Source organism: Salvelinus alpinus, chromosome 12 (genome assembly GCF_045679555.1).
Source record: "Salvelinus alpinus chromosome 12, SLU_Salpinus.1, whole genome shotgun sequence".
Taxonomy (NCBI): Eukaryota; Metazoa; Chordata; class Actinopteri; order Salmoniformes; family Salmonidae; genus Salvelinus; species Salvelinus alpinus.
Genome location: NC_092097.1, coordinates 990,808 through 1,004,401, shown reverse-complemented (window position 1 = coordinate 1,004,401; position 13,594 = coordinate 990,808). Strand labels below are relative to the sequence as shown.

Below are 13,594 nucleotides of genomic sequence, written 5' to 3'. Positions count from 1 at the left end.
GACCAGGTCCTGCCGTGTAGTTCTGGGCTGATCCCTCACCTTCCTCATGATCATTGATGCCCCACGAGGTGATATCTTGCATGGAGCCCCAGTCCGAGGGTGATTGACCGTCATCTTGAACTTCTTCCATTTTCTAATAATTGCGCCAACAGTTGTTGCCTTCTCACCAAGCTGCTTGCCTATTGTCCTGTAGCCCATCCCAGCCTTGTGCAGGTCTACAATTTTATCACTGATGTCCTTACACAGCTCTCTGGTCTTGGCCATTGTGGAGAGGTTGGAGTCTGTTTGATTGAGCGTGTGGACAGGTGTCTTTTATACAGGTAACGAGTTCAAACAGGTGCAGTTAATACAGGTAATGAGTGGAGAACAGGAGGGCTTCTTAAAGAAAAACTAACAGGTCTGTGAGAGCCGGAATTCTTACTGGTTGGTAGGTGATCAAATACTTATGTCATGCAATAAAATGCAAATTAATTACTTAAAAATCATACAATGTGATTTTCTGGATTTTTGTTTTAGATTCCGTCTCTCACAGTTGAAGTTTACCTATGATAAAAATTACAGACCTCTACATGCTTTGTAAGTAGGAAAACCTGCAAAATCGGCAGTGTATCAAATACTTGTTCTCCCCACTGTATATATATATATATATATATATATATATATAGTTGAAGTCACTTAGGTTGGAGTCATTAAAACTCGTTTTCAACCACTCCACAAATTTCTTGTTAACAAACTGTAGTTTTGGCAAGTCGGTTAGGACATCTACTTTGTGCATGATGGCCCTATTTGAGCAATTTCCAAACGCCATACTTCCAAAGTTGTGGCAAAATGGCTTAAGGACAACAAAGTCAAGGTATTGGAGTGGCCATCACAAAGCCCTGACCTCAATCCCATAGAACATTTGTGAGCAGAACTGAAAAACCGTGTGCGAGCAAGGAGGCCTACAAACCTGACTCAGTTACACCAACTCTGTCAGGAGGAATGGGCCAAATTCACCCAACGTATTGTGGGACGCTTGTGGAAGGCTAACCGAAACGTTTGACCCAACCCATTTAAAGGCAATGCTACCAAAAACGAATTGGGTGTATGTAAACTTCTGACCCACTGAGATTGTGATGACAGAAATAAAAGCTGAAATAAATCATTCTCTGTACTATTATTCTGACATTTCACATTCTTAAAATAAAGTGGTGATCCTAACTGGAAAAATTACTTGTGTAAGTCGATTAGGAAATCTATTTCTGTCATCACAAAGTAGATTTCCTAATCGACTTGCCAAAACTAAAGTTTGTTAATAACAAGAAATTTGTGGAGTGGACTCCAACTTAATTATAAAATTCCGACTTCAAATGTATATATATAAAAAAATATATATATATTTTTTTTGACTTCTTGGGGTCAAAATGTACACCTGTTGGTATACAGTCACAGTGGTCCACTTATGTAATTGACGTTGTGAAACCTTAAAGAACGACAGTCAGGTCTGAAACACGACCAGTAGAGATAGTTACCCATTCTGCCCTACAAAGGACCACTGAGCCAGGTCAAAAGGTTTCACATCTTCCCCCAAAACTAGAGTAATCCCCTGACTGGTAGTGACGGGGTAACTCCAGGATGGCTTGCCAATTGGTATGCAAGCCAGCAAATTCATGGGTAACAAGGACATACTGTAATTATATGTCAGGGCACACGGCCTGGCTCATGTCAATCGTGCATCAGAGGGTACCCTATCCATTTCCAGGGCCAATGTGGATCTTTATGTGGCACATTGTTAAATCCATGATGGGGAATGTACAAGTGCACACTTTAAGAAAAGCGCAGAGAAGTGGGGCGCAATCTATATGTGAGCAATAAATGTTTTACTGAGAGTATCCTGTCATCGTCATTACCATCATCATCATAGTAGAGGTGTAATATTTATCATATAGCCTAAGCATATATTATATATACACCTCACATGTGACCCGTCATAAGACTATGTAATTTGTATATATAAAAAAAAAAAGCCTGTTAAAATGTTTCTGACTCCATAAAGATGATTCAGCAATATGCAAGATAGTCTAGTTGAGTTACAAATCCTCCCGTGTGGCACAGTTGGTAGAGCATGGCGCTTGCAATGCTAGAGTTGTGGGTTTGATTCCCATGTGGGATCAGTATGAAAAAGTACAAAAATGTATTGACTCACTACTGTAAGTCGCTCTGGATAAGAGTGTCTGCTAAGTGACTAAAATGTAAAAATGTACAGGAATAAGAACTGTCTGTCAAAGGCAAAACGGATTTAATTACATTGTGAAATTAACGACTACATTATGCTCAAGTTAGAAAGCATTTACAAGCATTGCAAGGCATTATTCTAACGAGAGAAAAACAAAATAGGAGCCACGGACCATAGCTCATGGGAGTGAGAGAGTCTCAACAGCGCAGGTCAGGAGCAAAGAGAGAGAGAGTCAATGAATCTGAGACTGTTTTATAAGCATCTGAGTTAGTTGGATTCAAAATCTGAGTGGTTGACCAATTGCATTACTGTTGAGTTAACATCCTGTAAGGTCTGATGTCTGAGTGGAAGTTATCACAATAGAACCTCTGCTACCCAGAGGTGTGACAGAATGGGGGTTGGCGAGAAAACGCAGCATTTCCAAGACAACTCAGAGGAATCCATGCATACAGTTGATAAGGGTCACTTTGTGGGCTGGGGCCACCCTACATCATCAGTATTTCTATTTGGTGGCATACACAGAATTAGATTAGAACCCCAATCAAAAACATCTTTATTGCAAATTGTTATTTTTAGTAACACTGTAATCAGTTCATCTTAGCCCTTGTAACAGTTATAACTCTAGTTCACACATTTCATTTGCAAACTCATTTCTTTAAGCTGCAATATATAACTTTTTGGGCGACCCGACCAAATTCACATAGAAAGGTGAGATATAGATCTGTCATTCTCATTGAAAGCAAGTCTAAGAAGCGGTGACTTGCGGTAGATCTGCTCTATGTGCGCTATTTCTACGCTTCCTGTTCACCAGCTTCAAAGTGCTGAAAATACAATATATTTGGTTATGTAAAATATATTTCACAGTGGTTTAGATGGTACAATGATTCTCTACACTATGCATTGCTTGTTTTGTCACATACAATTCTAATAGTTTGCCTAATTTCAGTTTAACAATCAGGAAATTGCAGATTGCAACTTTAAAGCTGGGCGCACACTACATGATTTTGGTGCGATTTAGCTGTCCAAGACAAGTTTTTGAGATCGGAGACAAAATCCCCATGTCGTTGCCGACTCGGGAGCGCGGCCGTCTGAGGGCTAGTGATACCGATCCCACATTTGAGCCATCCCGATGTTTTCAAACGTTTAATTTTATTTGCACAAATCTGCAATGCACTTGTAGTGTGAGATGTGCAACGACAAGTTTTGAGAACAGTGATCAGCAATAGCCAATGAGAGCTTGCCAGAGAAGAAGCCTGTGAGATGAAGGCGTGTCGCGTTAACCAGAATATGTACTCTCGAGCAGGAGTGATGACTACTACTAGTATGCGTTTATACTTACCTTTAACCAAAGTTAGTGTCAAATCGTTATAGCTCTGAAGTTCAGACAATTGGAAAGATATTTCAACTTGTATGGCAAGCGTGAATATCTGACAAAATGAGTTGAGGCTGCTTTGAGCCACATCTTGTTCTAGTTACGTTAACAATCTAATCACATATATTTTTTTTTCACGAGACAGCGTGGCAAGTGAAGAAAATTGTAGTGTAGTGTGTGACCCCCCCCCCCCCCCCCCCCACACACCCACCGTCTGTCCCACATCGTTTACTGTGCGTAACATTACGTTGGCAAGACAAAAAACTAGAGGAAGGACAGCTGTTTAAAGTGTGCGGCTCAGCAATGTTGGAAAGTTGTGTAGTGTATGCCCGGCACAACACAAAAACATGCTATTCTACTTTTTACACATGATCGATGGTTAAAACTAAAGTTCACATTGTGCTCAACAACTACATCAGAACCAGTTAAAAAAATCTTGTCAAATTATTCTGAATGGAAATAGTTGTTGTAGGGCTACCCTGTCTAAAACGGTATTCATTTTCTCAATCAAGTCTAGGTATATTATTTTAATGAAATAAATTAAATATTGAAACAAAATATCATTGCACATCTCACTATTAATATCCTCACTTTGATGAAGTCCCTCTTTTCATTTGCACACCAAATCATCCTAAAGTATAAAAAAAGACAGTAACGTAAACTTATAGATATAGAGTACCAGTCATTCAATGTTTTTTCTTTATTTTTTACTATTTTCTACATTGTAAAATAATAGAGAAGACTTCAAAACTATGAAATAAAACATATGGAATCATGTAGTAAGCAGAAAAGTGTTAAACAAATCAAAATGTATTTTAGATTTAAGATTCTTCAAAGTAGCCACCCTTTGCACACTTGGCATTCTCTCAACCAGCTTCATGAGGAATGCTTTACCAACAGTCTTGAAGGAGTTCCCACATATGCTGAGCACTTATTGGCTGCTTTTCCTTCACTCTGCGGTCCAACTCATCCCAAACCATCTCAATTGGGTTGAGATTGGGTGATTGTGGAGGCCAGGTCATCTGATGCAGCACTCCATCACTCTCCTTCTAGGTCAAATAGCCCCTACACAGCCTGGAGTTGTGTTGGGTCATTGTCCTGTTGAAAAACTAATTTTAGTCCCACTAAGCGCAAACCAGATGGGATGGTGTATCGCTGCAGAATCCTGTGCTAGCCATGATGGTTAAGAGTGGCTAGAATTCTAAATAGAATCACTGAGTGTCACCAGCAAAGCACCCCCACACCATCACACCTCCATGCTTCACGGTGGGAACCACACATGCGGAGATGTTCTGTTCACCTACTCTGCGTCTCACCAAGACACAGCATTTGGAACCAACAATCTCAAATATGGACTCATCAGACCAAAGGACAGATTTCCACCGGTCTAATGTCCATTGCTCGTGTTTCTTGGCCCAAGCAAACCTTTTCTTCTTATTGGTGTCCTTTAGTAGTGGTTTCTTTGCAGCAATTCGACCATGAAGGCTTGATTCAGTCTCCTCTGAACAGTTGATGTTAAGATGGGTCTGTTACTTGAACTCCGTGAAGCATTTATTTGGGCTGCAATTTCTGAGCCTGGTAACTCTAATGTCCTTCTCCTCTGCAGCAGAAGTAACTCTGGGTCTTCCTATCCTGTGCTCGTCCTCATGAGATCCAGTTTCATCATGGCGCTTGATGGTTTTTGCGACTGCACTTGGTGAAACTTTCAAAGTTCTTGAAATGTTCTGCATTGACTGACCAAGTCTTAAAGTAATGATGGACAGTAATTTCTCTTTGCTTATTTGAGCTGTTCTTTCCATAATATGGACTTGGTCTTTTACCAAATAGGGCCATCTTCTGTATACCATCCCTACATTGTCACAACACAACTGATTGGCTCAAACGCATTAAGGAGGAAAGAAATTCCACAAATGAACTTTTAACAAGGCACACCCGTTAATTGAATTGCATTCCAGGTGACTGCCTCATGAAGCTGGTTGAGAGAATACCAAGAGTTTGCAAAGCTGTCATCAAGGCAAAGATTGGCTACTTTGAAGAATCTCAAATATAAAATATATCTTGATTTGTTTAACACTTTTTTGGTTACTACATGATTCCATATATGTTATTTCATAGTTTTGATGTCTTCATTATTATTCTACAATGTAGAAAATAGTAAAAATAAAGAACAACCCTGGAATGAGTAGGTGTGATCAAAAGTAAAAACACATCTTAAAAAACAGTCAAACTCCATTTACAACTCATTTCATACAGTATTAATCATTAAAACCATACTGGCTAGTGAAAGATACTCACAGAAATAAGAAAACAATACACAGTCATTGAATGAAGGGCCGGCCCTAGCCTTTTGGGGGCCCTAAGCAAGATTTGTCATGTCACTTATTGGCAGGGCTGCCACAGCTTCAATGTCTACATGCAAATGCTAAAAAGCTATCACTACAACTCACTCAGTGTAAACAGGCTAATTCAGGCTGTACTGTACCCTCCTCTAAACTCCTAAAGGGGAATTAAGGTACAAAATGCCCCTCCGCTATAATGTTCTCGACAAAAGGCAAAAAGGTGTGCTCTGCTTCCTGGAGGTCTGTGCTCTGCTTCCTGGAGGTCCAGGAGGGGAGGCAAAGTACTTTCTCAGCAGAGCCTCAGTTGTTATTCTTTAACTCAAACCTGCTGTACACCTGTTTGGACTTCATCTTGTTGTAGTGGTTGACCAGGTCTAGTTTGCTGTGGCCTAAGGTCATGCGTTTCTGGTCCTTCCGGTTTAACATGGGGGGCGGTGGAGGGGGAGTCTGCTCGCTCTCCGGCTCTGTCTGGGAGAGGTCTGGCCCCCCAAAGGCTGTACTGTGAGGAGGACACCTCCTGAAGACGGAGGTGTCCTTCTCAGTTGGGGGGAGGAGGTCCTTCTTGGTTGGGGGGAGGAAGAGGTCGGTGAGCTTGTTGAGGACGGGGTTGGAGGTGGTCCTCTGCTTGGCAGAGTGTTTGTTGTCCGGCATTGGAGACTGTGTCTTGGGGCTACTGTTGCAGAGGCTCGACTTGTGATCGTATAAACCAAGAGCCTGAAACTTGGACGTTGTTCCGCCAACATTTGGTTGGTGGAACTCTGTGGGGATGGACTTGGAACAATCTATCCCGACCGATTGGCCGATCCCAGAGGAAGGGTGCTCTGTAACTGGGCTGTGATTGGTCCCATTGGGGGAGCCTCTCGTGCCTTGGGCAGTCTGATTATGAAGGGAGTGAGTTAGTGCCCCTCCTCTCCTCTCAGGGCTCAGGTGAGAGTTGCTGGTCTCTTTCTTGTCTTGACCTTGAGTGACCTTGTAAACCGTATTGGTCATGCCGGGTGCTGCCTTGATGCTGGACATGCTGCAACTGGATTGGCTGCTGGAGTTCTCTGAACTCAGAACCCTCTCCCGTGACCTCTCGGGGAAGAAGTCTAGCCCCATGTTGGGCGCAGGAACAGGGTTGGGGTAGTAAGGGAGAGGGTTCTGAGTTATGGAACCCTCTTCATCTGGGTTATGGAAACGGTCAATGATCTGAGAGTCAGCGTACAGGCAGCGGAATTCTCGGTCGAAGCTCTCAGTGATCTGCCCAGAGAAGTGCATCACCATGTTGCTGTGGACCTGCGCTGAGAGCCAGCTGAAACTACAGGAAAGGGAACATGATCGAAAACAATGACATCTTCAACAACAAGTAGTTGTACAGTATGTACACACAAATGTACACAGTACATAATGGGCTAAATATGCCATACAGAAAATACATCCCTACCCAGTAATGTTCTACTTAAAAACAAAGTACCTGTAGTGTATAAAAACGTTTTAAACTCAGAAATGGTTTGCACACTATTTATAAACCTTCAGAAAAATATATAAGTACATCCTGTGCAAATGGTAACTAATTCTGGTGAGAAAACAACATATCTTTTTAACAGCTTTAGACGACATGCAAGCAATATGACAGTTTGGTAACACTTTACTTAGGGCGTATAATTATTTAAAAAAAATGTAAGCATGTTTGAGGCCTTATAAAGTTTTATAAATCAACTAAATGTTGTCTTTCTACGTGGCAATTTCCAACAGGCAAAAATGACGGATAACTCCGATTCATTATAACATGACATTTACACATTATAAGTAGTTCAAAGATACTTATGACAAGTCTTATAATTAGTGATGGGGGAAAAAAAGAGATGGTTACATATCGCAATATTATTTTGGATGATATTATATTGATACTTTGACTCCAAGTATCGATTTGAAATAAAAAAATTATATATATGTATTTATTTATTTGCTAGGTAGGGTTAAGCTTGCGTTAGTCGGCTGTACCTGCGCCAAAACTCTGGTGTTTTTCATCCTATAGCTTGTTCTCCATCTTCTTTTTAAATAGTGAGCTAACATGTTTTTTGCACTTTTTTCTTTTTATTTCACCTTTATTTAACCAGGTAAGCAAGTAGAGAACAAGTTCTCATTTACAACTGCAACCTGGCCAAGATAAAGCAAAGCAGTGCGACAAACAACACAGAGTTACAAATGGAATAAACAAACATACAGTCAATAACACAATAGAAAAGTCTATATAGTGTTTTAAATGAAGAAAATAAATAGGCCATAGTTGCAAAATAATTTCAATTTACATTTACATTTACATTTAAGTCATTTAGCAGACGCTCTTATCCAGAGCGACTTACAAATTGGAAAGTTCATACATATTTAGCAATTAAACATTGGAGTGATAGATGTGCAGAAGATGAATGTGCAAGTAGAGATACTGGGGTGCAAAGGAGCAAAAATAAATAAACAATATGGGGATGAGGTAGTTGGGTGGGATATTTACAGATGGCCTATATACAGGTGCAATGATCTGTAAGCTGCTCTGACAGCTGATGCCTAAAGTTAAAGTTTTATTTCCATGACTGATCCAAAAAAATATCTTGTCTCTCCGCAGCAGACATATAGTGAGCAATATGTTTGGGACAAATCACAATAACATCTCAGTAATGAATTGCAATAAATATAGAATCGTGAGAACCATGAGAATTGCAATACATATCGTAATGGCACTTAAGTATTGTGATAATATATTGTGAAGTCCCTACTTAGAATGCACTATGACCACATAATACGTTATGCCTGTATAATAACACCTGTGTTATCTACAGTTTCTTAGGGGAAGCATGTTTTCAAAACGACCAAACAAATATGAACAGGCTAACTTTGAATTCAATTTGAATACTGAACCAGAAGAACAACTTGGGTACATAGCATCTCAGTGTTCCTCTGTATGTGAGCAATTGTTTTTGTTTGAAGTACTACTGATTTCCCTTTCATTGTTGTAAAGCCCGTCACACGGATGTGCTTGATAGTCAAAATAGCTACCACTTCCAAATATAAGGCGTTTTGTTTGAATTTCAAGATAAACATAAAATGGAACTACAGATATATTTCCATTAAACTCCACAGGTAAATGCTTTTGCATTGACCGAGGGCTTGGCACATGTGTACAAACCTCATTGTTTGCACAGTCACCCACAAGTTAAACCCTTGTAGACCGTCCTACCTGCTCCCTACCCAGTAATGAATCATCATCAGCTGAGAAAACAGCTGACACTTCTATCTTCCTGTCTGAACATGAAGGCAAAATCTAAACATACAAGCTACATATTCCCCATAAAGTGAAGTGAGACATAGAAAAAGTGTAAGGCCAAGGAAGAAAAGTACACATTCATCTCAACTTCCTCTACACACCTTCCTCTAGTCTTCATCAAGCCCATAAAACGCCTGAGGGCTCTCAAGAACACGTTTGTTCAACTGATACTAGTTTTGTTGGCAGTTGACAAAACTGCCAACACATTGCTTTTCAAAATGGAGGGTGTACTAATGTTTTGCATGAGATTAAGTGACAAGCGCAATGAGCAATACAGTGTAGTTAATAAGTGCATGTATGCACTTCTTCAATTGTTAAGACACACTTACTGGGACTAATTGTATAACCACTCCTATCATGGTCAAGTATTATTTGCTTGTTTCAAATCCTTCCACTTCTATCAATTATACAAGAAAAGCACTGTTTACTCCAATTAAGGGAGGGGTGGTATGGTTAGGGAAAAATATATACATTTTTAAATATATACAGTACCAGTCAAAAGTTTTAGAACACCTACTCATTCAAGGGTTTTTCTTGATTTTTAAAATTTTCTACATTGTAGAATAATAGTGAAGACATCAAAAGTATGAAATGACACATATGGAATCATGTAGTAACCAAATTGTTTTTGAGAGAATGCCAAGAGTGTGCAAAGCTGTCATCAAGGCAACGGGTGGCTACTTCGAAGAATCTAAAAAAAAATATATATATCTTGATTTGTTTAACACTTTTTTGGTTACTACATGATTGCATATGTGTCATTTCATACTTTTGATGTTCTTCACTGTTATTCTACAATGTAGAAAATAATACAAATAAAGAAAAACCCTTGAATGAGTATATGATTGGAAATGATGCAGACAATTACAATGATGGAAGCTACAATCTATCTGCAATATTGAAGCTGATCTACCCACCCCAAAAAATACAAAAATGTAAATAAAAGCACCGTAGGCCACTAGCTTTGGGAGACATTTAAATCGACATCAAAGATAGAGCTTAATGCAGTGGTTATTTAGCTGTTATAACTATTAAATAGCGGAACATTTTATTTTCCCCTGATGCCGATGTGATAACGTTTTCGTTATTAAACCATTTATCTGTAAAAACTGCTTACATACAACCATCAAAGTCTGCTCTCCATCTAATGGGATCACAGCTACCCAGCCTGGCCTTGCCTGACATGACAAACACTTGCTGCACAAGGTGACCTTGCTCCTAGAGGACCTATCCCATCCACTCTCCAAAGAGTTTGACCAATTGGCTTCTGGATGCTGGTACAAGGTACCAAGGCTCAACTGAGGGAGAGCACAAAGCACTTAGAAATGAGATGTTTACCTAATGACTAAAATTTCAGCTATGTTTGCCTGAGTCACCTTACTAGATAATTCAGAGTGCCACCCAATGTTGGTAGACAATGTCCAGAGCAAGGCTAGCGTTTAGCTGAAGCAGCATATCGTGCAATATAGAAATTCTCAGTTCACGCTTATCATGCTTTAGATTTACTGCAAATGAATAGATAAATAACTGATATGCGTTTTGCCAAGACACGTGAGTACAATCCTTACCTGTATGACCCAGCGATGACTTCCTCACAGTCTATAATCATAAACTTTTCCTGGACCTGCCCGGTGAATTTCTTCCCACTTTTAGTGCAGTACGTGTCTCCACACACACTGCGGATTCTCATGTTCTGGAAAGGTCATGAAAATGTCACACGTTTTGTGGAAATAATAACACCAATAAGATGAACAATATCTATCTAATCATGATGTATGTTTGAAGGTAATAAATGGTATCAACCCATCTTCCGTTTTCACACTGAAAAAGTGTACCAAAGCACATTGTATAATGAATGCACGCACACACACACACAGAATAAGAGAGAAGCAGAAATACGGCGAGAGAGAGAGGGGGAGAAAAGAGGGAGCGAAATACACAGAGTATAAATAGTACACTCTATTCAGCAATCCATCAACCCATGCACCCACCACATCCCATACTTACACCCAGGTGAGAGTTCTGGATGTCCAGTGCTGCACACATGTCAACAAAGTAGTTGAGATTCTTCTCGTCCAGGAGAATGTACACAGGGACCTTGCGCTTGTTCGAGGCCTCCATCAAGTCACACAGCAGATCAACGTCTGTGAAGAGGTCCATGACCAACGCTATGACCTGCGCACACAGGGAAAAGGTGATAAATACTCAAATGTAATTTGTTGGATAGACAACAGGGTGCAATTCTGTTATTTTCTATTTGGTCATTTTATCTATAGGCCTATAATAATAATTGTGTTTATCACATCTGTATTTTGTACCAGCCAAGTATGAACGATAATTAAAACGATCATACAATTTTAGAATCAGAATCACCTTTATTCACCGAGTACATTTACATGTACCAGGAATTTGACCTGGTGAAATGCTGCTATTAGTGCTAAGATAATGTCATAACACTTCCTATGAATGTACTCTCCATAATGCAGTCTAAGCACATTTATAAGCCTTATGAGCAATGCATAATGCACAACAATAGGTGTTTCTAGCTGCTCATTAACATCTACATAAAGCATTATAAGCAGGTTAAGTGTTAAGCTAAGTGTTATAATGCCTATATGAAATGCTCATTGGGAAATTTTTGTCAAGAGTGATTCTGCAATCATGTTCGGTGTGCAAGACAGCTAGGTGTATTAAAGCAGTGGTTCTCAAACCTCTCATCGGGGACCCCCAGGCGTTCCATGTATTTGATATATTCCAGAGCTAGCACACCTGATTCAACATGTCAACTGATCATCAAGCCTTTGACTAAGTCAATCAGGCGAGCTAGTTCAGGGCTACAACAAAATGGTGAAACGTCTGGGGGTCCCTGAGGAGAGGTTGAAAAACACTATTAGAGGGTGTGCAGGAGAATGGGGATATTTCAAAAAAAGAGGAATATACCCCTTGATGAGCACAATATAATGCTCTCTTAATGAGGTTTACATATAGGGCATTATAATTTTTAAGTCATAATGCTTTGCTTTGTAAGCCATTATATAGTATTGGTCATAATGTTATATGAGTGTAGTAATATACGATTAAGACACCTATGATGTGCATTATAATGCATTATGCAGAGGGTATTCATAGGAAGTGTTAACAATTTTATCTAACATAAGTCTACATGGCTTTTTGCCAAGGATAACCAGGCATGAGCTGAAGGCCTGTATGCCTCGGTACATACTGTAGTAAAAAGTATTGCTATTGCACTAGGCTACCTTTTCTTCAAATGAATATGACACACACACATATTACAGGCTGAAATGAATGTATGAAACGTTGAGGACCCTAAGAAAATTATAGCCTAGGCCTATGGGCTACTGTATGGGGAGTCCTCTTGCTCCAAAACGAAACCATGAAGGCTTTTATGTCCCCCTCATTTCCTTTAAGATAAATGGAGGTAAATTAATGTGTGTTTTAGCGACAACACACAGCTTTTCCAGATTAGATTGTAAAACATACAGTACATGGGCATGTTTAGACATGTCAAATAGTTCAACTGTTTGTATTAAAGCAAAATAAGCCTATAGCCATGCCACAGGAGTGGACAGAGGTAGGAAAATAACCCAAGTGCCTTTTAGGGGACATTAGCCATTTGGCCGTTACTGTGTGTGTATATATATATATATATATATAAAATTCAATGACTTACCCTTTTTGCTTTATTAATTAATGACCGAATGAGGTCTTTCACATTGTGAGTCTTGTCCCTTTGGAAATAGATCTGTGTTTCTGAGGGTCCGTATCGTTGGGGGTTTTCTGGCCACCCTAGTTCCAGCATAGGTGGCTCTTCGTCGGACATCATTGGGAAATAGGTCCCCGAGGTAAGCTCCGACACCGTATCCCCCTCCCAAATGTCCCCCTCAGTGCCATTTGAGCTGTTGTCGGAGCTACAGTTCTTGGCTGCATTCTCCGTAATATAATGAATCTCAAGCGGCGAGAGAAAATTTAATTCCCTTTCCTCTGTCAGAACTCGTCTGTATTCCTTCTCCCCAGACTCCAACAGAGCGTCTGTTGCCAACCTGGCCGCCTCGTTGTGGCTGAGTTCGAGCGTCGAGCCTTGTCGCCATGGGTTCTTCACTTCCTCTAACCTGTTGGCGAGTTTACCAAGCGCTTTGCGCCCGGAGTTCTGTGTCGGCCGGAGCGCCTCGGAGCTCATCATTGTGCCTACGCAGCACTAAGGTAACAGATGGCGGTGTACTCTCGTGGACTACAGCACTCTTACAGGCATATAGCAAATGTAATCTCTAAAAACTAGTAGTCTCTTTATGGAAACGGCCTGCGCTGAAATGGACTGGACTTCTCTAGTTGCCGATCATGACAGGTAG

General features: G+C 40.2%; 1 protein-coding gene across 1 annotated transcript; it reads right to left on the bottom strand.

Moving 5' to 3' along the window:
• Window positions 1-5,590: 5,590 nt before the first annotated feature.
• On the bottom strand, window positions 5,591-13,594 carry LOC139535338 (protein FAM83A-like). The gene is made up of 4 exons (XM_071334648.1): window positions 12,919-13,594; window positions 11,235-11,402; window positions 10,796-10,920; window positions 5,591-7,223 (listed from the first exon to the last, which is right to left on the bottom strand). Exons 1-4 carry the CDS (start codon window positions 13,426-13,428, stop codon window positions 6,227-6,229), a joined length of 1,800 nt encoding a protein of 599 aa, XP_071190749.1. The 5' UTR covers window positions 13,429-13,594; the 3' UTR covers window positions 5,591-6,226.